The 26,469-nt window shown below is 43.0% G+C and overlaps 1 protein-coding gene across 2 annotated transcripts in view; it reads left to right on the top strand.

Moving 5' to 3' along the window:
* YEATS2 (YEATS domain containing 2) overlaps positions 1–26,469 on the top strand; it is a 65,693-nt gene that overhangs the window by 10,767 nt on the left and 28,457 nt on the right. For both annotated transcript variants that reach the window (XM_061636369.1, XM_061636370.1), the window contains exons 9-23: positions 2,360–2,521; positions 3,263–3,374; positions 4,882–4,926; positions 6,252–6,438; positions 7,433–7,666; positions 8,672–8,830; positions 10,103–10,206; positions 12,198–12,305; positions 13,022–13,195; positions 14,924–15,173; positions 16,112–16,273; positions 16,475–16,584; positions 23,024–23,185; positions 23,815–23,988; positions 25,235–25,433. In XM_061636369.1, the coding sequence (XP_061492353.1) occupies positions 2,360–2,521; positions 3,263–3,374; positions 4,882–4,926; positions 6,252–6,438; positions 7,433–7,666; positions 8,672–8,830; positions 10,103–10,206; positions 12,198–12,305; positions 13,022–13,195; positions 14,924–15,173; positions 16,112–16,273; positions 16,475–16,584; positions 23,024–23,185; positions 23,815–23,988; positions 25,235–25,433 (2,342 nt within the window). The remainder of the gene's footprint in view (positions 1–2,359; positions 2,522–3,262; positions 3,375–4,881; positions 4,927–6,251; positions 6,439–7,432; positions 7,667–8,671; positions 8,831–10,102; positions 10,207–12,197; positions 12,306–13,021; positions 13,196–14,923; positions 15,174–16,111; positions 16,274–16,474; positions 16,585–23,023; positions 23,186–23,814; positions 23,989–25,234; positions 25,434–26,469) is intronic.

Here is a 26,469-nt window from a genome sequence, read left to right as displayed (position 1 = left end):
CCAAATGTAGCCCTCCAGGCCTCTCTCACAGCATTCTGCACAAGCCACATGCCGCGATAAGAATTTTGGTGTGGTTTTTGGGGGGCAACATGGCTACCTTTATAGAAAGTAAGAATGATCACTCCCTATGTTTGTTTTTTATTCATCTGGACATTTAGCTCATCAAGCCTTTGTGTGTGTGTGTGTGTGTGTGTTTCAGAATATTTTTAATTACTAAGGAAAATGTTTGGAAGGTTGGTTAAGATGTCTAATTCTAATTAAGTGATTTTCATATTTTAAAAGATTAGGCATGGTGTCTGTAATAATTGAACAAACCAGTTATTACTCAGTTGGGATGAAAATAGTGTAGGAAATATTGAGCAGAACACTGACTCATGGGTTGATCCGTCAGATTTGAAATGTACATTTCTTTCACTGTTCTGATATGTTTTTAAAGTATTCTATTTAAGAAAATTCTGTTTAAGACAGGGACAGTCTGTGAGAGTCAGAGGAACTATTTACCCAGATGTGTATATATATAATTACCTAGAAAGAAAATTAATATCATTTAAAATTGTATATCTAAAGGAAAGGATTCTAAAGCAAGCTTGGACCAGGTATCTGGAAAACCTTCTCTCCTACAAACCTGCCCATTCTTAAAGGTCCTCAAGAGAGGCCCTGTTCTCTCCTTCCCTGTTGTCTGGGGCGAAAGAGAGGGCCATCTCCCTAGTTGCACCTAATCCGTAGAATTTCTTCCTGAGAGAAGCTTGCTCAGCCAACCTCTTTATTGGCTGTCCAATAGTGTCAAAGAATTGTCCCCCTGAGGTCCCTTGTCCTTAGTTCCCCAAGGGGGGTTCTTTGCTTCCGAGAACAGTCCTGACTCTCCTGGGTCTCTGCTTCTCAGGCAAAAGCTCTCCCTCCTTCAGGAGTAATTACTCATGGCAGTACTGCCACCACCCTTCTTCCTGGTTCCTTCTGAGAGAAGGGATTTCAGAGGCCCTTGTGAATACTGATGGGATTAACCCTCATTAATAAAGGTATTCAGTAGCGTTCAGCAATCAAGGACTAGATTTAGAATCTTTAGTTCCAAGCCAATACACACCATTTATAAAAAGATAGTTTATTTAAAAGTAAATGAGATGGTATATACAAAAGAGAGCAGCGGTTTGTTTCCTTAAAGCTAATCACCCACAGATGGGTTACACGAGATACATTGGCATAACAAAGGGGAGAGGTTCAATACAGACAAAGGAATACAAGAAAAGTCTATCTAAGCTAAGATCCTATACTTACTGCAGAGTTGCCTGATTCCCCAAAAGGCTTCTCTCTGTCAACTGCAGCGAGTCCAGGTTGATGGAAAAAGGGAACTAAACTTGAAAGATCATCCTTCCTTTTTTATGGAGTTTAACAGTCAACAAGGAGGGGGGAAAGCAAATAGTCATATTCTGCCCCTGCCGGGATCTACTCCTTTGAAGTCTTTGAAGATAAAGGAGCTAGACAGCATCACCCAGGGGTCCTGATCTACAACACCCCCTCTTCCTGACTTTTAATCTCAGGAAGCCGATAAGGGATAACAGCTAAGGATCAGTTGCATCCCCATGCAAGGTTGCAAATTGACTGTCTGACACTGAGCTTTGAATCTCCCCCGGTAGGGAGTCCTAGGGAACCACAGGCTCCCAGAATTCTCTCTGGTTGATCTATTTCAGCTTGACCAAAGTTAGCTATTCTTGACAACTAGATGATGAAGATCACCTTTTTTAGGAAGGGCTTTGGCCTCTGACCTTCACTTATTTTATAGGATTGTTTTACTATGTGACTGGTTTTATTGCAGGGATGCTGAAACTTTGGCTCTCCAGATGTTGCTGGACTACAACTCTCGTCAGCCCCAGCAAGCATGGCCAGTGGCCAGGGATTATGGGAGCTGTAGTTCAGCAACATCTGGAGGACCAAAGGTTTCCCACACCTGTTTTATTGTTTGTATCTGCTGCAGTTTTTAAAATGTTTTCTAACATTTTAAGGGAGTATTTTGTGGGTTTTATCCCTATTGTTATTTATTCTTATAGGGTAATATTCAATGCTAGTCCTACTCAGAGTAGACCCATTAAAGTTAATAGACATGACTAATGAGTTCATTAATTTCAGTGGGTCTACTCTGTGTAGGACTTGGTTTAAATACAACACATGGTTATGTTTTTGTATTTTATTATTGTTGGCTACCTTGAATTGTCAGAAAAATTAAGAAATGAATTGGTTAAATGTAATTATGTGACATCTATGTAGAAACGCCACAGTTAAGCACAACCTCCCCTCCAAATATCTGTTTTTATATTTCAAAAAGTATGGAGTGGAACTGATTTTGGTGATGTTTTTCCCTCTCCAGATACATCCCTCCTGACAAAAGAGAAGAGAATGACCAGTCCACTCATAAATGGATGGTGTATGTACGAGGATCCCGAAGAGAACCCAGCATTGATCATTTTGTTAAGAAAGTCTGGTTCTTCCTTCATCCCAGCTACAAACCTAATGATCTGGTCGAAGTCAGGTAACAAAGCTTTTAATGAAGCTTCTAGCGTGCCCAACTGAGTGACAGGATTTCAGAAGCGCAGTGATTTTTCTATAACACCATACTTCTTTTTTTGGGGGGGGGGGGATCCAAATTCTCCCTGGCCAACTTCTTGGGGCATCAAACGGCCCATTAAGTTATACCCAGGAGAGTCCTTAATCCTTTCCCTACCAGCTGTTTCCCACTCAAAATCATCTCACCCTATACTGCAGTTTGTCTTATACATGTTTACCTATCTGGAACCCAGCAGAAGCAAAAATAGTTGTTTCAGGATCACATTGAGCAGAAAATGGGTGACGGAATGAGTGAAGCAATTCAGCTTCCTGGCACCTCTGCATGTCTGTTCAAAATGGTAGCTTCCTGTGTGTTGGAGTGCAGCTCCCATCGGTTCCAACCACCATGGCTAATGGGCAGGGATGATGGGAATTATAGTCCAACAACATCTGGAGGGTCACAGATGATCTCCACCAAGAGCCTGCTGAAGCCTTTATAGAGTCAAATAGTCAAGGCTACAACAATTAGAGAGGCTTGAAAAGTTTCAATAGTATGTTCAGTACTTGAGGTTCCTTTGTGAATTCTTTAATACCACCATGATAATTTATTGCTGCACTTCCTCCTTCCGCAGGCCTTGTTGCTTTTTCTTCACCTCCATTCCTCAAGCTCAAAAGTATCTTGTATGTAGTGGAAAACTTTGTTTTGAAAAATAATCCTTATTTCTAGAGAGCCTCCTTTCCACTTGACCAGACGGGGCTGGGGAGAGTTTCCTGTAAGGGTTCAGATTCACTTTAAAGACAGCCGAAACAAAAGAATTGATATCATACACCATCTGAAGGTAACTGCATGATAATGCATAGATGAAAAGGCTCCATTTTGTTTGTTTTTATCTCAAGAAACAGTACAATAAACCCCGTTTTGGGTGCTAGTTCTCTTTCTGTTCAGAGGTGTTGTGTCTTTTGTGATACAATGCCCTCCCCAGGGAGATAAGTAATGACATTGTGTGTTGTTTACTAGCTTTATTTTATCATATGGTCTAGCAGATCCTACCCATCCACATGCCATTAAGGTCTCTTAAGGCCAGTCTCAAATCCAAGCAGATTCATATGTATGCAGGTGGATCTTCAGATAGCTTTTCCCCAGTAGTGTTGCTGTTAAAACTACCTTGGCTTTATCTGATGAGGTTTGGGGGTATTTTGCAAGTATTTTGCTTCCCTTTTGCCTTACCTGGAGTTCTAAGATTAGTTAACATTAACCACATCTCTGTGGGGAGGGAGTTTCACAGTCTGAGGGCCACCACAGGACAGGGCCTGCCTTGTACGTCTGCCAGACAAATTGACCTAAGCAGAGGGCCTAACAAGCAAGGACACTGAGGCAGTTCTTAATTTCCAGACAGGCTCATACAGTATAGGTGATTCTTCAATAATGCCGTCCCAAACCATTAAGAGCTGTAAAAGTCACAACCAACACTTTGTACTGGAACCAGTGCAGCTGGTACAGAATTGGTATCATGTGCTGTGATCACCTAACTCTGTGTCAGGTCTTACTAGATACATTGCAGTTAATAAGATGGCAGCTCAGTGAAGGAGCACTGAGTTACAGAGGACAGAAAATTAGCACTAGTATGTGTATAATTTCTATCTCTGGGAAAGCATACATTGTTGTTTCCAAAAACATAGTCATATATTGTCACTGCCTCTCAGCCTCAGAGGAAGGCAATGGTAAACCACCTCTGAATACCGCTTACCAGAGCTTGGAAAAGTTACTTTTTTTGAACTACAACTCCCATCAGCCCCAGCCAGCATGGCTACTGGATTGGGCTGATGGGAGTTGTAGTTCAAAAAAAGTAACTTTTCCAAGCTCTGCCACTTACCATGAAAACCCTATTCATAGGGTCGCCATAAGTCGGAATCGACTTGAAGGCAGTCCATTTCCATTTTCATATTTGAAGGAGGGCAAGGCCAGCCCAAGACATTTTGCTGCCTAAGAGAATTGGCGCTCCCACCGCCCCAGACAGACATGCACACACAAGTCAAGGTGCATAGTACCCAATGCTAGTCAAGTTATTTTAGCATCTGAGACAGAAAATCCTACAGGTAACTTTTCCCAACCTGCTGCAATTAAGATGCAACAATAATAAATATAAAGAAAGCAACTTGCTGTTCTTTCATGACACCCAAAATCAGTTGCCCAAGGCAACGCCTCACTCTGCTTTATGGTAGGGCCAGTCCCGATTATCGCTTATGTGTGTCTGCTAAGTAATATTTGAATGTGTGTGTATGTTTGCTAATGTTTGTGTGTGTCAAAAGGAGTTATATTTTTCTTTTCCTAATTGTTCCATACAGTTGGATAGAACATACACTGGTCTACAGACGCTAGGTGCTGAAACGGTATGATTTCTAAGTTTTCTCAGCCTTTTCTTGTAAAACTGTAGAATGGGAATGGAATGAATTTCTTTGCAAAAGGAGAAAAGAAAGTTATGAGCAGAAAACAGCTGTCAAGGAACCTGCATGCGGAAAGTGTACTCTGTAAATAGTGTATTGCTGTTAACAGGTGACTGGATGGGCCATCAGTGACTGTGACTGACTGGCTGGTGCTGAGCATTGGCATCAGATGCACCTGCTTGCCACAGTTGGTCTTAGGCAAGAATTTTGTGACCTTCTAAGGCGGGCATGGGAGACCTCCAGCCCATGGGTCAAACTAAGCCCACCAGGGGACCTAATTTGCACCATAAGGCCAAATATGACATAATATGACATCAGGTGTGAAGCCACATTGCAAAGAGAACCTAGCAGTTGGAAGCCTTAGAGTGCATTCCTGATTGTTCCTTTGCAAGCACAGCTTGCGTTTGGCATTGTTTCAGTTTGGTGCCAAATGAAAGCCGTGCTGCTGGGATTGGATCCCAACTGGATCTGATGTCTGCTGAAAGCATACATTGGATCATCTCCCAAGTAGATTGACATCACGGCTTGCATTCAGTGCCACATTTTAAACGGTACTGGATAGAAGTCATACTGATTCAGCCAGGGCTCAGATCCACTGGACATCCATGTGCCATCAGGTGATAGACAGTTGGGTGGCCCCACACATCTGTGAAATATTGTCTGTAGTGGCTTGGCCACAATTGGATATAACCCAAGGGCTCTAACTGAGTCAGTAGCTTGAAATTATATCAAAGCAGAAATCTGAAGTTGTGACACTGGGGGCATGGATCAGCAGACTTCTAGGTTCTACTGTATTTTTTTTTACTGGAACCCTGAGGTCCTCCAACTGCAAAAGTCCACCCCAAGCTTTTGTCATTTCAACAGTATAATTTGGGGCAAGGCAAGTCTCTTGTTGCCATTGTTACAACAACTGAGAGTCAGAAATCCTTGCTGATCTACTTTTAATCTCTCAGAGATCCACCAGTAGCTTCTGATCAGCCTTCTGCCTCATATGCCTTAGATGTAGATGTGAAAGGGCATGTTCAAATTTATACTAAGCCATCTGATGCACCCAGACTAAAGCCTGTTTCAGAGGATGGTCACTTACAGTGCAATTTCTTGGGGTCAGATAGATTTTAAACATGCCAGCACAATTTCCCCAAACCAGGAACTTCTGTTGATGGGTTCAGAAGGCTCAGAAACTAGTGTCCTTAGCATCAAAGTATGTAATGAAGCTGCCCAGTGCACAAGTTTATTTTTTAAAAAATGCCTTATTGTCTTTCTTTTGGAAGGTGGTGGACGTTGAATTGCATCGGCATTCATTTAGAGAAGAATATTTCTTCTCTCAGTCTTCAGATTCTGATCTTTCTGATGCCCCCACCTCATTGCATTTGCCATTAAATATGCCAGCACCTGTGAAAGCATCTTCACCAATAAAGCAAATGCATGAAGCCATTACACATGCTTCTGTTGAAAAAGGTAAAATAGAAAAATATGTGTTACTTTGGTTTGCCCATTTGTTGTTATGCCTAGGTTTGTTAATATTGATATAAACTAAAAATAAAACTCAATAAAAATAATACTGAAAAAAGAAAGATGGAATAATATATGTATGTGTATTAGGGATGGAGGAGAATTTTGTTCCGCATTTTTAGGCAAACTGATCTAATTTGCACCTCCCAGACTAATGCATATATTAGAGCATAATTATCCCTTGGTTTTGTACCTCTCTTAATTTGCAATACAGTTTGCTCAAAAAAAGTACCAAACTTTTCTCAAAATATGTCCAAAACGCATTGAAAAGCTTATTTTAGAATAAAATATGTTTAGAAATGCATACAGTACATTGAGAGAAACTTAAATACAGTAGGGCCCCGCTTTACGGCGTTCCGCTTTAAGGCGTTCCGCTGATGCGGCAGCTTTCATTTTCAATTTTAACGGTATTTTTTGCTCTTTTGCGATGTTTTGCGACGTTTTCGTATCATTTTCATGCGACGCGGCCCATTATAGTGAGTGGGGTTCAGCTTTACGGTGGGGGTCTGGAACGGAACCCACTGTATAAGCGGGGCCCGCCTGTAGTTAAATATAAAATAAGTGTAGATTAAAAAAAAATGCAGAGATAGCATGGAACAAACATGAACAAACATATTCAAAATTGACACCGCCTAGAAATTGACGAATCCGTCCATCCCTAATATGCATCCACCCAAACGTTTTAACACAGTTATCCTGTAGAATATGTGATGATTAATAAATTCTGCTCCTTGAGCTTATCAGGGGCATATCCTAGATGGCACAAGGAGATAAACTTTTTATGGAATAAATCTGTAGTCTGTCAGTCTGATTGGAAAACACTGTGCTGCTTTGGAGAGTGTTGGAAGTTCGTTCCAAGGAACAGAAGTAAGGAACAAAAATGTTCTAATTTATTTACCTAGACAAACTGCAAGTTTTTTTTTTCATATTTATCCATCAGGGTTCAGAAGTGAAGCTGAAAGGCATACAACGTTTTATTCCTTGCCGTCGTCTTTAGAACGGACTCCCACAAAACTGACTTCCCAGAAAGTTGCTTTTGGTTCTCATGGCAACTCAGCTTTTCAGCCAATTGCAGCTAGTTGCAAAATAGTGCCTCAGAGTCAAATCCCAAGCCCTGCCGAATCTCCGGGCAAGTCTTTCCAGCCCATCACCATGAGCTGCAAGATTGTGTCAGGTATGACTTAGTTGTGTTGTACAGCAAGATAAATATAAACTGGTTGACCTTGCATTGAGTATAGTTGCCATCTTGTATGTTGCTAGCAGGGCTGTGGAGTCGGAGTCGTGGAGTTGCAGTTGGTAGAAATGTTCCGACTCTGACTTCGACTCCTTCATAAATGGCAAATGTATATTAACTAGTAATAACAAATTTACGGTAGTAAAATGGTAGCACAAGGCATTTCATCACCACCACGTGAATCCAAAGCTTGGAAAAGTTACTTTTTTGAACTACAACTTCCACGAGCCCAATCCCTGGGCTCAAAAAAGTAACTTTTCCAAGCTGTGGATTTACGTGATGGTGATGAAATGCCTTGTGCTACCATTTTACTACAGTAAATTTGTTATTACTAGTTAATATACATTTGCCATTTATGAAGGAGTCGGAGTCGGACAGTAGAAAAATAGAAGAGTCGGAGTCGAAGGTCTGGCGTACCGACTCCACAGCCCTGGTTGCTAGAAAAGTGACTAATGGGGGGGGGAGTATGTTACACAAGTCAATTCCAAAGCATGAGATGGTGCTACTCTGGTGGACACTATACTACATGGGCAGCCTCCATACATTAGGGTAGTTTTACTCCTGGTCTGCTGGAGCCACATGTCCCAGATTGTAAACTCTCATTTGTTAGCTTTAAGGGGCAAAGTGCTAAGAATTGTTGCAAAAAGGGTGAATTAATCCTAAGGGAGATTAACAAAGTTTGTTCTAGAAGCCTTATACACACATGGTCCTCTGTGGTTTGCTGTAGAAGTTGTGACAGGATAATGTTGTATCTTCTGATGCTCTTGCTTCCTCTGCAGGAGCATGTTTCTGAAGGAAACAGAACAGCTGCCTGGTTTTCATGGAGCTGGTTCTACACTTGTGGTAGAACGGATTTTGGAAGTTGCTGCTGTTGTTTATTTTTATTCCATCACTTTGGGTATCTGCCTGACATAGAACATTGGGAATTCCTTTCTGTTTCCTTAGGTTCTCCAATATCAACCCCAAGTCCATCTCCACTACCTCGTACCCCAACTTCCACTCCTGTGCATATGAAGCAAGGGACCCCCACTCCTATAGTCAATAACCCTTATGTTATTGTGGACAAGCCTGTTCATCCAGTTGGAGCAGTGGCCACAAGCACAAGTATGTACTATATGGGGGTTGGGGAATATGCACATGTTCTCTCATGCACAGACTCTCCCTCCCTCCCTGCCTGATTCTTTCCAGTCTGTCTGTCTGGATTTGCCTCAGAGGCAGAATACTCAGACTTAACCCCTTGTGTGCTTCACTGTTGCCTTTATTGTCATTGGTAGATGCCAGTGGAACAGCCATCTCTGGGGTTTTTTAAATGTATTTTTCTTTCCTAAGACTTCTTCCCCAATAGATCTGTCGCCAGCCTTCACCAGCCCAGGGCCAGATGTTTGGGACAGTTTGGGGTTGGTGAATGCTGCCTTACAGCATGGTTTAGGCCCATGGTGACCTTCACTTCCATTCCCTTTGAACAGTTTGCTCTCGGAGCCAACGACAAGTGACTGTTGTTAAGTGAGCTGTTAAGGTACAATATTTTTTCACTTGCTTGTTTATTCTTGATGACTGTTGCATCGAGCAATTTGTTGCAGGCTTAAACAAGCCATAGGAACACAGGAAGCTGCCTTTTAGTGAGTAAGGCCATTGGTCCATCCAGCTCAGTATTACCTACACTGACTGGCAGTGGCTCTCCAAGGTTTCAGCCCCACCTAGAGATGGCCAGAGATTGAACTTGGGACCTTCTGTAGGCAAGGCAGATGCTCTGTCACTGAGCTACGGCCCTTCCCCTGAACCCTGAACCCATTGTACGTTAATCGCTGCAGACAGAACTTCCATGCCTCCTGATGTCAACTCTCTCTTTTCAACGAGGGCAGTTCCCTGTAAAAGTGATTGTGTTGTGAGCATCTTGCCTTCGCTACCTGCACTTCTCTGTTTCATCACATAACATGTAAAGGAGCTGAAGAGGGGAGTGGCACTCTTTCCCTTCTCTTAGCCCTGCCTCTGCTCTGAAAAGATCTGAATGGGAAAGTGTATAGGAAACAATAGCAACCCCCTGCCAAGTAGAGCTGTGTAGAAGATCCACCAGGGCTGCATTCATTGCATGCCCAAGGAGTAGGTGCTTTCCAGTACTGAGAATGGAAAGTGGATTGGTGAATGAGCACCAGCCCTCTCTGCTGCTTTGTGGGAAGGAATTACCTGTGCCTGTGAATTACCTCTCTTTTATCTTTCTTGCAAGCAGGCAGCTGTTCTGTTCCACCAATTGTCTAGCAAGAAAAGGTGCTTCCATTCTGAAATCTTTAATGTGTCCATTGCTAGAACTAATAGAAACTACACTAGGATGGCCAAATGTATGTTGCTCTGATAGCCACTGAATTCCCCAATATACAGGTAGCCCTGCAAGTAAGGTTACAAGTGTTTCTCAAGCCTCTCATGGAACGGGGTCTCCAGTCTCAAAGATCCATGGGAGCAGTTTTGTGACCTCTGCTGTCAAGGTAACATTCATTTGATTGGTTGTTTCTGTTACTTAAAAAACATCTTATGAAGGAGGAGTATTCTGTCTTTTATTTCCTGATATTTCAGGGCAGTGTAATGTCTTATTTCTGGAGTCCATTCACAGAGTTCTGGTTAAGTATTCTTTCTCCATCTCAAACATCTCTCATCATCAGTAGTATTAATATTATTGAATTATTACCTGCTGTTCAGTAGAAGGTCCCAGGGTGGCTCACATCAATATCAAAAACAGTTTAAAACAAATGAACACTTATCCCTAGTGCTGTCCCACAAAAACTACAATTTAGAAAAGCCAAAATGCATATTTGCAGCACAGTCATACGTGCCTATTTCTAAGTATATCCTATTGAGTTCAATGAAGCTGACTTCCAACTAAGCATGCATAGGATTGGGGACTTAGTGCACCCTTTTTCAGGGTAATGCAACAAATGTGACTTCATCAGCCAAGAAAAAAATAGTTCAATAGGTAGTTTGAGCATGACCTGTTATAGAAGGCATTGGTGGAAGACACTTTGTCTCCTGTAATCGCAACATGCTGCACATTTCCAAAAATCAGTTCAACTAGTAGGCTGAGATTTTTGAGTGTTTGTCTGGTTAAATGTGATGATGCTTTCTGCATAGTCATAAATCTTGTCATTTATCTCACAAGAAAGGTATTGAAGGCAAGCAGAGGTAGCGCTTGACAGCTTTGTAGCTACCATTGTCAAAATAACATTTATGTAAAAATAAATGTGAAGCATGAAAGGATTCCAGGGCACTGTTGGTGATTTGGAGCCAGTAGAAAAGTACTAGGAGCAATCCATTTTGACTTTCTAAACTAACACAGAGAAATAATGTTATACTCTGGGTTGGGAATGAAGTCTTAAAGGTATAAAGCTGGATTTCTGCAGATAAATGTTAATAGTACCTTCACAGGGTAATGGATTTCTAACAGAATCTGGCACCTTTAGAATTTTGCTTGTATTGCTGCATTTGAAGAAGAATATTTTTAATTAGCCTGATCACCTTAAGAGGGGGTAGTAGTATTTGGGTCCCTGTTCTTTTCTCTGTATAAGATGTGTGTGTCATTTCAATATGTGTTGAAATGCTTTAAACATTTAAAATAAGATAATTTCCATTTAGTAGACATGGAAGAATTGTTTCCTGTTCCAGAGCACAAGTTTAAAAACTTGAATGTTAATGCAAAAAAAAAGCCATCTCTGTGTCACTTATGAAAGCATATCTAAGTAAGTAGCAAGTTCTGTGCTATTTAAACCAAGCTTGCATAAGTTAATGATGATGTTTTAAAACAAACAACACGTATTCAGTAACACGTCTGTTTTATTTTGGAAAGTTTTAATGAATTGATGTCCTCCTAAAAGTGATGATCTATATTTCTGCACTCTACTAGGGCTGTTAACCAGTTAAATCAACTTAACATGCTTTTTAAATCTGCCCTTTTAACTGTTTAGTTGATTGAATAACTTTGCTTGTTTCCAAAAATTCACTATTAAATGAAGAACAGCTTAACTTGGAATTTAATAAACAAAGGTACAATTGTTAAAAGTATGGCAGTCTATTTTAACATAATCATACCAAAACCAAAAACTTTAAAAACAATAAGCTCTTGTACCCTTAGCTCTGAACCTTGCTGAATCTCGCTGACATCAATTGCCTCCCACCAATTAATCAACTAAAATAGATCCGTTTAATTGCAATACTGCATTTTTATCATAACGGAAAATAAAACAACATGTTTTACCCCCAATAGAAAATTATGGTAGTAAAATAAGTGCAATTCATTATATTTGTTACCGCTCTGGACTTGAAACGAAAACTAGAACTTTTTGTAGACCTAGAGGTGCTTGTATTGAATAAGGTAATTTCTTGTATCCAAATTATTATTGTTGTTATTATTATTTGATTTATGTCCCACCCTTCTTCCCAGCAGGAGGAAGCTAACTTTATTGTGTAATTTGTATATTTATTCTAGCAGGAAGACTCGCTCTTTGCAACCATGCCACCTCTTTGTCCAATTGGAAGTCACTCCAAGATACAAAGCCCTAAATCTATGACAGGAGGATTTGGGACATTTACAAAGGTATTGGGAAGCCATTATTCTCTTTGCAATGTGTAGCAACAGTAGTAGCAGCATTTGACAATGCAGTTTGCCATAAAGCATTCTAAGGTGGTGGTTCTTGCTTGCTCCTTGGGATTCTGGCACTATAAATACATGCATCATTCCAGTACCATCATTTCTGAAAGTTGATAGAACAGCTTATGCCATTGTTGTTAAGTTACTAGTCTGAACATCATTGTGTTCTGTTCAGACCTTAGTGGAGTTTTGAAAGAACCAATCCTGATTTTTGTTTCACTCTTTCTGGAACATAAGTCAAATTTACCTTGTTGTTGTTACAATTACACAAGTAACTGATTTTCTTTGGGTTGGGGGAGGATGGTAACACATAAGTAATATATGTGGTGGTTGGTATTTGTTTTTTCAGTAAATATTTGGCAGTCAGTCTGGCCAGAGCTGAGAGATTGATCCTATCCTGTTTCAGTGCAAAACAAACATATTTGAGATATTTTTGTAAATATGTGGCAGTTCTGGTAATTTCTCTTAGGAGTTATTTTTAGTGTCCCCTGTTTTAGGGATGTGGATATAAGTATGAATTTTTGAGGAACAGTCATAACATGAATTACTCAGCGCTCAGTCAAGCAACTTCTCTGTTCCTTCTAAAAGAGGGACGCCTATGGGGTTGAAGGGTTTTTTTGGGTGGGGCTTAAATTCTTATCTTCCACTTGATTTATTTGAAGGTGATAATCAAGCAAGAGCCCGGGGAACTGCCCCAACAGTCTGCAGCACCAGCAACCGGGACAACCTCTCAAACTCCGGTGCAGCAATATGTTACTGTAAAAGGGAGCCACATGATTGCTTTGTCACCCCAGAAGCAGATTGTGAGCACTGGAGAAGGAGCCACGTCATCTAAGGTACAATATTTTTTTATTCCTCTTTGCTTTGGTGGTCATCAGCTGGCTGCAGTTCAGCTGAAGCTATTTCATGCTGTTGTGTGCAGATGTGGATTCAACATGACTATGCAGTTACTGGCATGGTCTAGTGCAGGAATGTCCTTAAAATGCTTGTATCACCATTAGGTCTTATAATTTGCTGTCTGATAGAATACATTCTATATTATTGGTGCCATTGGACATGTATCTGAGTAGAAAGAAATTTTACAGTATAAAGATTTTTAACTTTTTCATACCCACCTTTAAACCCAGCCTGCTTTTATTTTTATCTTTTGTCTGACTTCACTAGAGTTTTCTTTACTTCTCTCTCCCTCTGTTAGTCTTTCTCCTTCCCTGTCAATCTCCTTACCCAGTGCCACTCTAGGTCAGGTTACGAAGTTCCAATTATGTAAAAATACAGCAGCCAGGATTATAAATGGAGCAGTAGCAGCAAAGGAGAGGGCTTTTTATCATTAGCATCCCAGTTATGGAAGTCCCTCCCCAGGAAAGATTGTTGTGCCTAAATGAAAACTCCACCCCACACCGGTGGGGCTTTGCAGAGCATCTGCAGCTCTGTCACTCATGGCAGCCATAGTGTGGGGGGGTATACTTTATTTACATACTTACTTACTTACTTATTCAATTTATAGCCCACCCTTCCTCCCAAAGGAGCCCAGGGTGGCAAACACATCAGCAAAACAATTTAACAACAACAACAACAATACATTCTAAAAACATAGAAACAGTTGCAGTTTTTACTTGTGGCTGGTTGCTGCACCAGCTCCAAGCTTGCACAGCAATCAGACCATGAGCAGGCCCGATGCCCAGAGTAGCCTCTTCCTGCCCTCAGATAACCCCATTTTGGGGCTTTCTGCAGGCCCCTAGTGGCAGAGATACCAGTGGACCTCCTGGTATGGTCAGTGGGCCTCCTGCATGATCAGTGTCAGCAAGAGGCTAAACCAGGAGATCTGGGCAGAAGAACACCGCCACCTAATCCAGCCCAGCCCCCCCCAAGCCCAACATAAGTGGGGGGGGGAGTTAGATTGCTCTACTTTATTATCTTTTTAGGTTCCAGGTTAAGAAGCTTTTATTCACACAGCCATTTTAATAAAGTTGCGGCACAAAATGAAATGCATGTTCAACTGGATTTAATTGTCTATGCCACTGTTTCACTGAATTGTTTTAACTGATTTTGTTGACATGTTTTTTTCATTGTTTACTTTTATAGTAGACTTGGGATAGATAGATGATTGAAATCCCTAAATTAAATAAATACATTTGCCTCTACTTAAGTCATTCAATGCTATGAGAGTGTGGAAGAACAATTTCAGTGCAGGGCTGTTCTGGCACAATATAGTTCTTCTCTAAACCTGCATTATGTGTCAGGGTGCCATGTCCTTTACCTGTCAGTTCAGGCCCAGTTTGTGTAGCTGACTTTTTTGTATATTATCATCTAGTTGCATTAGAATTGTTGTTATGCTTCTGAGTAGTTAATACATTTTAATTGATAGCTTGTTTTATGATGATTTTGTTCATATAATCAAACTGAGTTATTCATTGGATTGTTCTGTTTTGAACTGATTTACCTGTTTTTGATTAATGTTGTAATGATGCATTGATTTGCATTTTTGTTGGCTCTGTTGTGAGCCACTTTGAGCATATTTATATGGAAAATATAAATAATGAATTGACATATTTGTTCTACTATAGGTCATTGGTGTTCCAGTAGGGTCTGCTTTACCCAAGCAAGCTGTGGCCATCGGTGGTGGGCAGATACTAGTAGCAAAATCCACCCCTTCAGTAGCAAAGGCCATTGGTGGGAAACAGGTCGTAACCCAAGGAGTTGCAAAGGCAATTGTGAGTGGCGGCGGAGGGACCATCGTTGCTCAACCTGTGCAAACTTTAACGAAAGCTCAGGTGCCCTCAACAGGAGCTTCCAAAAGTGGGTCCCAAGGGTCAGGTAAAGTGATCTTATTTTCAGGCATCTTCAGAAATGATTAAGAGGAGCTAACTAAATAGTAAGAATTAGCACTTCTGGAATATTGTGGTGATCTTCTAATCTGATAATGTTCCCAGTTGAGATGGGGCTCGTACATTGACCAAGCAGGACTGTAGAAAATGCCTGTTCAGTGTTAGGCTAGTGCCATTGCAATCAATGTCTAGGGAGGGTGCATCAAAGGGGAACTGTCATTGGGTTACACCTATGTAACCTCATGCTTCTGGATCCATTCCCATTGAAAATGCAATAAGGAACAAACTGTCAGAGAGCTTTTTACCACAGCAGTTGCTCATAGTAAATTATTCTGTCTTTCATCTCCATCTTCCACCAGTGTAACTGTTGTGTTCTACCTTGGGAACTATCATTTGTTCTTCTTCCTTGTGACTCCCCTGCCTTCAAGAGTTTCTGCTCCTTCAGTCAGTTATGCTTATCCCCACACCCTCCTATTCTTTGCACAGGGAATTTCCCTGGTATGTGCCCTTTTCCCATTCTGTTCAGATACTTCCCAACATCTCTCTCCTTCTGCAAGAGGTTGCTCTACAAAAGCTTCAATTACACATGTATATTTTGTTCACCATCTTATAATGTGGCATCTTGCCTCTGCAATCTACCAGTCTAACTGGGGATTGAAAGCCCTCTGTAAAAAGGGGCATGCTTCTTACTTTGCCATGTGACGTGACATGCACATGAATCCCAGTATAAAAACTAAATTGTTGTAATCATAGTGAAAGTCACTGGTGCATGACCTGGAAGTACAATTAAAAGTAATAACAGAAAAGAGATTCTACTGTTTTAACTACTGATTTTTGTCTGTCCCTGTTTGAAATTGTATTTTATGAAAATATGATCTCTGTAAACCTGGGTAATCTTCTCTGTTTGTTTGTTTCTTTTCCTTTTAGTGATGGCAACACTGCAATTACCAGCCACAAACTTGGCCAACTTGGCAAATCTACCCCCTGGTACTAAACTGTACCTTACCACAAACAGCAAGAACCCTTCTGGGAAAGGAAAACTGCTGCTTATACCTCAAGGAGCCATTCTGCGAGCCACAAATAATGCCAGTTAGTGTTACGCAAGGGAAAACTAATGTGTTCAATGTAGTGACTTCATAACTAACATTAACAGAGTAGATTATGCTGTCTTTGTCGGGCCACACTGCATTCCTCAAAATACTACACACTCTATATAATGCCTCCTTGAAGCTTGCTAAAATGAATAATGGGACTAGGCTGCACAGCATGTATGACTTTCATTTGTTCCAGATCTGCAGTCAAGCTCTACAGCAAGTGGAAGTGGAGGAGCCCAAAGCACAAGCACTGGCTTGTCTCAGCATCTTACCTACACTTCCTACATCCTCAAACAAACACCACAGGTCAGTCATAATACAGTCTATAGTTCTCTCTAGCTGGATGCTAGATAAAACATGAGAAGTTCCGGGTTAGGAGGCCACTAACACAATTGGTTAAAACAGGAGAAGCCAACATAGCACCCTCCAGATGTTGATGGATTCCAACTCTCATCATCCCAAACTATTTGTCATGTAGGCTATAGCTGGTGGGTGTCAGGCCCAGGATGTGACTCAGGAACCAGACCAACGATTGTAGTTAATTCGTGTTTTATTAGGGTAATGTCCAAACAAAGACTGCGTTTTCTCATGAATCAATACAGGGATACAGGTCCTGCAGCATTGGGAGAAAGTTGACAGAGCAAGGGACTTCTTCCCGCCTGTTCTTTAAGAAGGGGCCAAACGGGCGCGCAATCTTTCGCTCCTCCTTAACTGCCCCTCAGGTACTGCCCGCCTTCCCCCCCTTCTCTCCTGTCTTTTCAGCTGTCTGCGTGTGCGCGGTGAGGGGGGAAGCATCACCCCCTCCTCTTCTGAAGTTTCCGATTCCAGGATGGGGGATAGGGGAGGGGCTGATGGTAAACTGCCTCCCCGCTTTTCGGCTGTGAGCAGCCCTCCTTCTTCCTCCTCTTGCTCTGAGCCTGAAAGAGGGGGAGGCGTGAGAATGTCCAGGGAGGGCTCAGGCTCCCCGTTGCTAAGCGACCTTATCACTGGCAGTTCCTCTGTTTCGTCTTCGCTCCAAAGGGGGGAAGTTCCTCCCCCTTCCCTCTGCCATCCATCCGAATACTCTTCTCCCAACTCTCCGGGATCCAGCTCCCCGGGATTGGGACCCCAGCTCTGCCTTCCGACACCATCCCCCCTCCCAGGCTGTGCCCCCCTCCCCTTGTCTGGCTTGGGATGGTGGGGAAAACGTTGATGGAAAAGTTTTACCAATTCTGGAGCATGCACATCAGCTGCATCTTCCCATGATCTGTCAGCCACCCCATAGCCTTTCCAGTGAATCAAGTACTGCAGCTTGTGGCGTCTGATCCTGGAATCTAAGATCTCCTCAACTTCAAACTCAAGCTGCTCATTTACCAGGAGTGGAGCTCCGGGAGGTTCCTCCGGCCGTAACTGACTGGGAGGGGCGGCTTTCGTTAAGAGGGATCGATGGAACACAGGATGTATTTTAAACGTGTCAGGCAGCTTCAGTCGGTACGCCACGGGATTGATTTGAGTTTCTATTTCGAAAGGACCCACGCTCTTGTCTTGTAATTTTCTACATTTGCCCGGCATCTGGAGGAAGCGGGTGGACAGCCATACCTGGTCTCCCGGTTGAAGGGGGGGGGGGCTCCTTCCTGTGCAGGTCAGCAACTCGCTTGTACTCCGTTTTGGCTTCGTTTAACTGCTGTTTCAGTGTCTGTTGCGCCGCTTGCAATTCCTTAAGGAAGTTCTCAGCTGCCGGTACCAGCATTCCTTCTGAGCTGCTTGGAAAGACTTTAGGATGGAATCCATAATTAGCGAAGAACGGGGTTTGTTGAGTGCTGGAGTGCAGAGAATTGTTGTAGGCGAACTCTGCAAAATGCAAATATGATACCCAGTCAGTCTGTTGATAGGACACATAACTTCGTAAATATATTTCCAAAACGGCGTTCAAGCGTTCCGTCTTACCATCTTTCTGGGGGTGATGGGCGGAGGAGAGTTTTAATTCCGTCTGCAACTGTTTCCACATTGCTCTCCAAAATTTGGCTGTGAACTGAGTTCCTCGGTCTGAGACTACGCTGTTTGGCAATCCATGCAGCCGGTAGACTTCTTTTATGAATAACTTGGCCGTTTCTTTAGCCTCTAAGGCCCCTGCACAAGGAAGAAAGTGTGCCATTTTGGTAAGTAGATCCACCACTACTAAGATGGCTGTCATTCCTTGGGACTTGGGTAGATCAGTTATAAAATCCATGGAGAGGTCCTTCCAGGGTTCGTGTGGGACAGGCAACGGTTGTAACAGTCCTGCTGGTGTCCCTGTTTGTGTTTTTGTCCGCAGACAGACAGAGCAGGACTTTACATAACTCTCAATATCCCGACGTATTTTAGGCCACCAGAAGTCCTTGGCCACGTTCTGAATGGTCTTGTAAATCCCAAAGTGTCCCGCTGTGATGGAATCATGACACTGGCGTAGGATTCTGAGCCTTAATTCCCCTTCTGGCACATATCTGGCGGTTTTGAACCATAACAGTCCATTTCTCCAGTGAAAGGTTACTTCTGAGTCTTGACCTTGTCCCGTCTCCTGCTGATATTTTAGCATGTCTGCATCTTCTTGTTGTGCCTTTTTGAGTTCCTCTTCCCATGAAGGCTGGCATACTCCCAACGTTAATTTCTCTGGCGGGATTACGTACTGAGGCTGGTCCTCGGATTCACTTTCTTTGTATTGTGGCTGTCTGGATAAGGCATCCGCTCTCTGGTTTTTGGCTTGGGCATGGTAAGTAATCTGGAAGTTAAACCTAGTGAAGAACTGGGACCATCTTATCTGTCTCTGGTTCAGCTTTCTGGCTGTTTGGAGGCTTTCAAGATTCTTGTGGTCGGAGCGCACTTCAATTCGATGAGAGGTTCCCTCTAGGTATTGTCTCCAGTTTTCAAAAGAGTCCTTGATGGCCAGCAGCTCCTTCTCCCAAACTGTGTAGTTCTTCTCTGCAGGCTTTAACTTCCGAGAGAAGTACGCACAGGGGTGCAGCTCCTTCCCTTCTTGGTCTAATTGTAGCAGGACCCCCCTGATGGCAAAATCTGAAGCATCTGCTTCCACTACGAAAGGGCGGTTCGGATCAGCAAAGCGCAGAATGGGCTCAGTAGCAAACCTTCTCTTCAGCTCCTCAAAGGCCTCGGTGGCGTTCTCTGTCCATTGAAACTTCTTCTTCCCCCTTAAACAGTCAGTCAGAGGAGCTGTTAATTTGGAAAACCCTGGAATGAACTTTCTGTAATAATTGGCAAACCCCAAAAACCGTTGTACATCCTTTTTGGTGACAGGTTGGCCCCAGTCCAATATGCAGCTTACTTTCCCTGGGTCCATCTCCACGCCTTCCGCTGAGATTCGATATCCAAGGAAGTCTAGAGACTTGAGGTCAAATCCACATTTTTCTAATTTAGCATACAGGTGATTTTCTCTCAGTCTCTTCAACACCGTCTTCACATGCTGGTCGTGGTCTTCCTGGTTCTTTGAGAACACCAGGATTTCATCTAAGTAACAGATTACATACGTGTCCAACAAGTCTCTAAACACGTCGTTCATGAATTTTTGAAAAATTCCTGGACTTCCACAAAGCCCAAATGGCATGACCAGGTATTCATACTGTCCGTAAGCGGTCAAGAATCCTGTTTTCCATTCATCTCCCTCCTTCATTCTGATCAGATTGTACGCTCCTCTCAAATCCAACTTCGTGAAGATTTTTGCAGAGCGCAGTCGGTCCAGCAACTCTGAGATCAGGGGCAGCGGGTAGCTGTTGGGGATGGTGATCTGGTTCAATGCGCGATAGTCGTTACAGGGTCTGAGTTCCCCCCCCTTCTTTTTCACAAACAATAGTGGCGCTCCAGCAGGGGATTGTGAGGGGCGTATGAATCCTCGCCTCAGGTTTTTATCCAGGAATTCCTTCAGGGCCTCCCTCTCATTCTCTGTGAGAGAGTAGATTCTCCCTGATGGGATGCTGGCTCCTGGCACTAGATCAATCGCACAGTCGTAAGGGTGGTGGGGGGGTAAAGTCTCTGCCTCTTTTTCATCAAACACATCTTTGAATTCTTCATACTTTGGCGGCAGGGTCACTTGCTCGATCTCTTGCACTGCCCCCACTAAGGTGTTCTTGATTCCTTCAGGTTGACAGTTCTCCTGGCAATACTGTGAGGTGAACCACACAACCGCCTCCTTCCAACTTATTTTGGGTTCATGCTTTGCTAGCCAGGGCATTCCCAGAATCACCTCAAAGTTCGAGAGATCTGACACGTATAGCAAAATGAACTCTTCGTGCCCAGGGATTTGAAGTTTCACTTCCTCCATGGCTTGTGTCACCCCTCCTGACTTCAGGGGTCTCCCATCGATAGTCTCCACAGCTAGGGGAGCGTCCAGTTTCCACCGGGAAATTCCATAACGCTTGACTAACTTTGCATCAATAAAATTTGTGGAGGCTCCACTGTCAGTTAAGGCAGTGGAATTAAACACCACTCCTCTGGAAGTTGTAATCCGAATAGGCAAGACCAACACCCCCTTTGAGGGAGGTTGGATCGTTGGGGGGCCTTTATACAACGCTGCCCCCAGTCCACCGGCCTGCACGTGGACTGGGTGTTCTAGTTTCCCGACGGCTCGGCTTTCCCCCCTTTCAGTCCACAGTCTCTGGCCACATGGCCCGGCTTTGAACAATAAAAGCATAAACGTTCCCGGCGTCGTCTTTTCTTTTCTTCTTCCGACAGTCTTGGCCTAGCCCCTCCCTGTCCCTCAGTTGCATTACCTGCCATCCCTGCAGTGGGAAGGGTCTTGTTGCGGGATGCCGAGGCTGAGTATCTCGGGACCTCCTGCTTCCTTTCCAGGCGCCTTCCTTCCATCCGGTAATCTATCTGTAGGCATAGCCGGATGAGCCCTGGTAGGTCAGCGGGGGGGGGAGGTCCTGGCCAACTCATCCAGGATTTCAGCATTTAATCCACTCCGGTACATAAACATCAGGGCGGCGTCATTGTAACCAGTTTCCTGGGACAGAATTTTAAAAGCGTTAGTGTACTCGGAAACAGTCCCTTTAGCTTGCTTCAGAGCGCCTAGTTGCCGCGCTACTGTTTCAGCCCTTTGCGGGTCTTGAAACATCTCGGTCATCTCCTGTATAAATCCTCTGTACCTTCCTAAGACAGTATCCTTTCTCACGAGATACGGAGTCACCCATTTTGCAGCTTCTCCCTCCAGGAGGCTAATCACGAAAGCTACTTTAGCCCCATCGTCTGGAAATTCCGTGTGCCTGACATCCAGATATAACTCACATTGAGCCACGAAGGTTGCCAACTGATCACTTTGTCCCGCGTATTTTGGGGGCAATCCAATGGGAACCTTTACTACGGCAGCTGGAGGGGCTGTTCGCATCTGGTCTATCGTGGCCTTCAAGGTTTGATTATCCGTCTTCAGCGCCTTGACTGCTGCTAGCAGGGCTTGAACATCCGTCTGCAAATCAGCTACCTTAGTCCTCAGGAGTTCCACTTCTTCCGTCTCAGAAGTGGGGTTCGTCCCCCCCGCTGCTCCCTTTGACATCTTGTCCCAGTCAAGTGAAGAGAGCGTTGAGGGTGATTTAGGTGGCTCTGTCAAGCTGTCAGGCCCAGGATGTGACTCAGGAACCAGACCAACGATTGTAGTTAATTCGTGTTTTATTAGGGTAATGTCCAAACAAAGACTGCGTTTTCTCATGAATCAATACAGGGATACAGGTCCTGCGGCATTGGGAGAAAGTTGACAGAGCAAGGGACTTCTTCCCGCCTGTTCTTTAAGAAGGGGCCAAACGGGCGCGCAATCTTTCGCTCCTCCTTAACTGCCCCTCAGGTACTGCCCGCCTTCCCCCCCTTCTCTCCTGTCTTTTCAGCTGTCTGCGTGTGCGCGGTGAGGGGGGAAGCATCACCCCCTCCTCTTCTGAAGTTTCCAATTCCAGGATGGGGGATAGGGGAGGGGCTGATGGTAAACTGCCTCCCCGCTTTTCGGCTGTGAGCAGCCCTCCTTCTTCCCCCTCTTCCTCTGAGCCTGAAAGAGGGGGAGGCGTGAGAATGTCCAGGGAGGGCTCAGGCTCCCCGTTGCTAAGCGACCTTATCACTGGCAGTTCCTCTGTTTCGTCTTCGCTCCAAAGGGGGGAAGTTCCTCCCCCTTCCCTCTGCCATCCATCCGAATACTCTTCTCCCAACTCTCCGAGATCCAGCTCCCTGGGATTGGGACCCCAGCTCTGCCTTCCGACAGTGGGCATTGGAGATCCAACAATATCTGAAGGTCACTGTGTTGATATACCCCTGAACTGGAGTATGCATTATGTTTGAGTTGAAACTTCAGGCTCAGTTCATTGAAACAAATAGCGGGGAGGGAGTGTTTATGAACATTTGAACTGCTTGACATGATAATTTATAAATTGAAATAAAATGTTTTTCTTAACAAGCCTCCCCTATCCAGTGGCCTTCCAGATGTTGTTGGACTCCTGTCTCCCCCAGTCAGCATGGCCAGTGACTATGGATGATGGGGGTTGAGAGTCCAGCAACATCTGGAGGGCATTGGATTGGGGGAGGCTGTTCTAAACAAATTTTACTGTGTTTCTTAAGTGAGAAACTCACTTCTTTATCCCAAATAAGTGGCACTAGAAAAACAAAACCGTTTTCCTCTCATTAAACAAATCTGAGAACGCCGTAATTTACAGGACTGCTTCTTTAAGGGTTTTGCAGTGTGCATCTGAAGTTATTTGAGCATTGGCTGTACTGGTTTCCTTTTCTTTTTCCTTTTCAGGGCACCTTTTTAGTTGGCCAACCATCTCACCAAAGTTCTGCAAAACAAGCAACTTCTGGAACAGTTGTCCAAGGTAATGCAAGTGCTGGGACATCATCTGCACAAGGACATCAGGCATTGAAAGTAATCACTGGACACAAAACTGCGGCTGTATTTGCACAGGTAATTGCAAAGCTGTATTTGGGGCTTTGATTGAGATCCAAAGAGCCAGGCAACTGGTTCTGTTTGCCCAAGGGGGCTTTGGGCTTGTGTACTGTGAAACAGCCCTTTCATGCTACATATCAAATAAACTCTGAAATGGAGAGACTTTTGAAAGATGTTTGTGATATGGCATGGGAAGGGAAAGGTCAGTTCTTCAAATAAAATAATAAAAAATGCTACTGGGCATGCCCATGGATATGCCCAAAGTAGCTCTTTAGATCCAATGCTTTATTGCAAAGTCATTTTATCAAAGGGAAAGGCCAACACCATTAAAAAGTTCTCTGCTTCATCAAAATAATGGGATTCAGAGTGGAGGAGGAATTACTTTCACTTGCTTTCCATAACTGTAACTATATTGGTGTGTTGTACTTTGATAAATAAATTTGAGAATAATTCCATCAAACCCAGTGGGACTTTCTTCTTCTTGGTATTCCATGTTGTCAGACCCGTCCTAAGCATTTAAAAAGGGACTGGGAGGAATGCCTGTTCATTTTCATTATGTTTTGTAACCAAAGGTACAAACCTTTGTTGCAAACTTTTTGATTCATAAAAAGTAGTGGCTTCCACTTAAATTCATCTTAATTTCAAAGGCAGCTTCCAGTGGACAAGCTTCACTGATGAAAATATCTGATAATACACTGAAATCCTTACCAGCGTCATCACAGCTCTCAAAACCCGGCACCACTGTGCTAAGAGTATCCGGTGGTGTGATCACTGCAGCAGCAACATCGGCTGTGACGCTGCCATCAAATGGACTTGCACAGGTGAGACCTAATGTGTGTCAAGGTTGCAAGCACAACTACTTAGTAAAGTGTGGGTTGTGCAAGAGAGTGTAATAAAATCAGAACTGATTTTTTTTTTACTCTTTTCAAGTCCAAGTTACTAGATTTTCAGCTTACTTTCCTGCTTGCTATTAGTGATGGGGAATTCTTTATATACAAACAATAAGCATAATATATTATTTTATAAAACAATAAAGGTTTATAATATTTTAATAGTTTAGTAGCCAGCCAGAACCCTTTTCTCTTTGGAGCTGTCTTCCCTGACTGTGCTGGTATGTATGGTATAGCTTAAACTCTATAAGATAAGATAGCACTTAACAAACACTGAACATCCCAGTACTCTCCAAGATGTAGAAAGGATTGCATTAACTAAAATGCTTAGCTCACAGTGAAAATGTACTGGTATGTGAAGTGCTGAACATTACCAAATTGGCTAAGAGCATAATGTAGACAGTGTAATGCTCATGCAATGTCTATGTAATGCTCATGTAATGCCTATGTGTAACGTCCTGATTGGTATATGCTAAAGTCCTTATCCTGGAGTGTATAAAAACCCCAGGCAAACAGTGCCATGTTGCAGCTCTCCGTCCACTCAAGGGAGACTGATCGTGTGCACGTAACCAATAAAGGCCTAACTTTGCTGCAAGCTTGTGTCTGCAATTTCCTCAAGGACCCCCGGTCCAGCGAACCTCAAAATTCCCAGTCATTAGCTATTCTTTAAAAGAAGAAAAGTACTCAATGTGATTAATATTTTGATTTGGCTTATTAACCAAGACATTGAGCTGTTAAGTTTATTTTATTATTTGTGGTAGGCACTGACCCCTAGCTTCCCCTAGTCCTGTGGCATTTGCAAGAGAACAAGAGAGAATATTTACAGAATTTATTCATTACCTGTACGCCTCTGCTATTTTCCATGATGGAACTCTAAGCAGCAGCCACAGTGTTTCCAGGATGGATTTCCACAGGAGAATTCAACATACAGAGGAGGGCTTAAGCAGCTCTCCCATTCCCTCAGTAATTCTGTCCTACAGATAGCTACACATTCATATTATCTTGGTTAAATGCAGGTCTGTGAACACATATGTGCCAAGATAACATGTACTTCCACATTAAACATGTAAGGGATGAATGAATTCACAAGTTGTCCTTATAGATGTTCTCTGCTTTTATCCTATTATTTATAAAGTGAAAAGTGTGTTGACCTCTCTCCCTCTTCTTTTTAACACAGCAAGCAGACGGTGCAAGTTCTAGCTCATCCCCAGCTGCAGGCCCTGTAGTGAAGGCCCCTGGACAGCAGCATCAACTTCCCGTCAGCCATGGGCAGCAGACATCAGCTGTGCCTAATAAAACAAATGCATCTGCAGTTGTAAGCATTGCTTCTTGGGTGACTGCCCCAGCCCCAACATCTGGCAAAACTGCAGTATCAGGTAAAGAAAATTCTCTTTCTTGGCTCTTGCTATTGTCATTTTAGCATTGACCTATAATGCTTTGATTTGAGATGCTGAAATAGCAGAATTTGGAGCTCCGAGCTAGTGTGAAATATATTTGTGGCCTGCCCTCTTCCAAAAGGAAATTTAAAGTGCCAGTATTTAATCTGGCTCTCTAGGCTGTTTAGGACATATTTTAATACCTTAATAATATCTTGGGGACAGCCTTTACACATATGAACCTGCCTGAGCTTTGAGAGGCCTAAAAGGCTCTGCTCTTTGGCCCATGATTTGTACAGAGCTGACAGGCAAGTTCAAGGGATGGGGCCTTTTTAGTGATGGTAACACTGTTGTGGAATCTTCTCCCATAGAAGGACTGCCAATCATCGTCTCTTCCTGAAAAAGTTTTTCCACTTTTGGAGAGTTTAAAATTGGTACCTCCTGTATTAGTGTCATATCTTTGGTTATTAATGATGCATTTTGTGCTTGTATCCCTTTATTGTTGTATTTATAGGATTTTTTGTAAGCCACATTGGGAAAAATACTTTAAAATACAGGTTATAATCAATGATTATAGATGAAGACTGAGCTGGCAGCAAGACGTTTAAAATTTGTGCAAGTTACTTATTTGAAAATAAGCGGATAAACTCCACTCTTTGGGGATTTGGGGAGGGCGTAGCGAGGTGGAGAGAGGGGAAGTTCCATTGCGCAAGCAGAAATCCTTGCACTAGTGGATCTGTTTAGTTGAATACCACCCTGAATCTTCAACCACAAAAGTGATGTGTGTTTTCTTCAACACAGTTACCTTTTTAACTCTGTTATTTGAGTTTTCTTATGAAGATTTTAATAATAGAACTCATTCTTGATTGACAGTATTTATTTATTGCAGCTTTGCAGTTTTTAGAGGCACTCTTGTTCTTCTTTCCAAAAAACCCCCTATATTATACATTTTCTGTAATTATGGCTTATCAGCTGTATCTATGAGTTTGCCATTATTTGCCAGGCTTTGCTTAGTGGTGGTTTTCAGGTGATATTT

This window comes from Rhineura floridana, chromosome 7 (genome assembly GCF_030035675.1).
Source record: "Rhineura floridana isolate rRhiFlo1 chromosome 7, rRhiFlo1.hap2, whole genome shotgun sequence".
Taxonomy (NCBI): domain Eukaryota; kingdom Metazoa; phylum Chordata; class Lepidosauria; order Squamata; family Rhineuridae; genus Rhineura; species Rhineura floridana.
The sequence above is the reverse complement of the archived record's forward strand: the minus strand, read 5'-3'. Positions and strand labels throughout refer to the sequence as shown.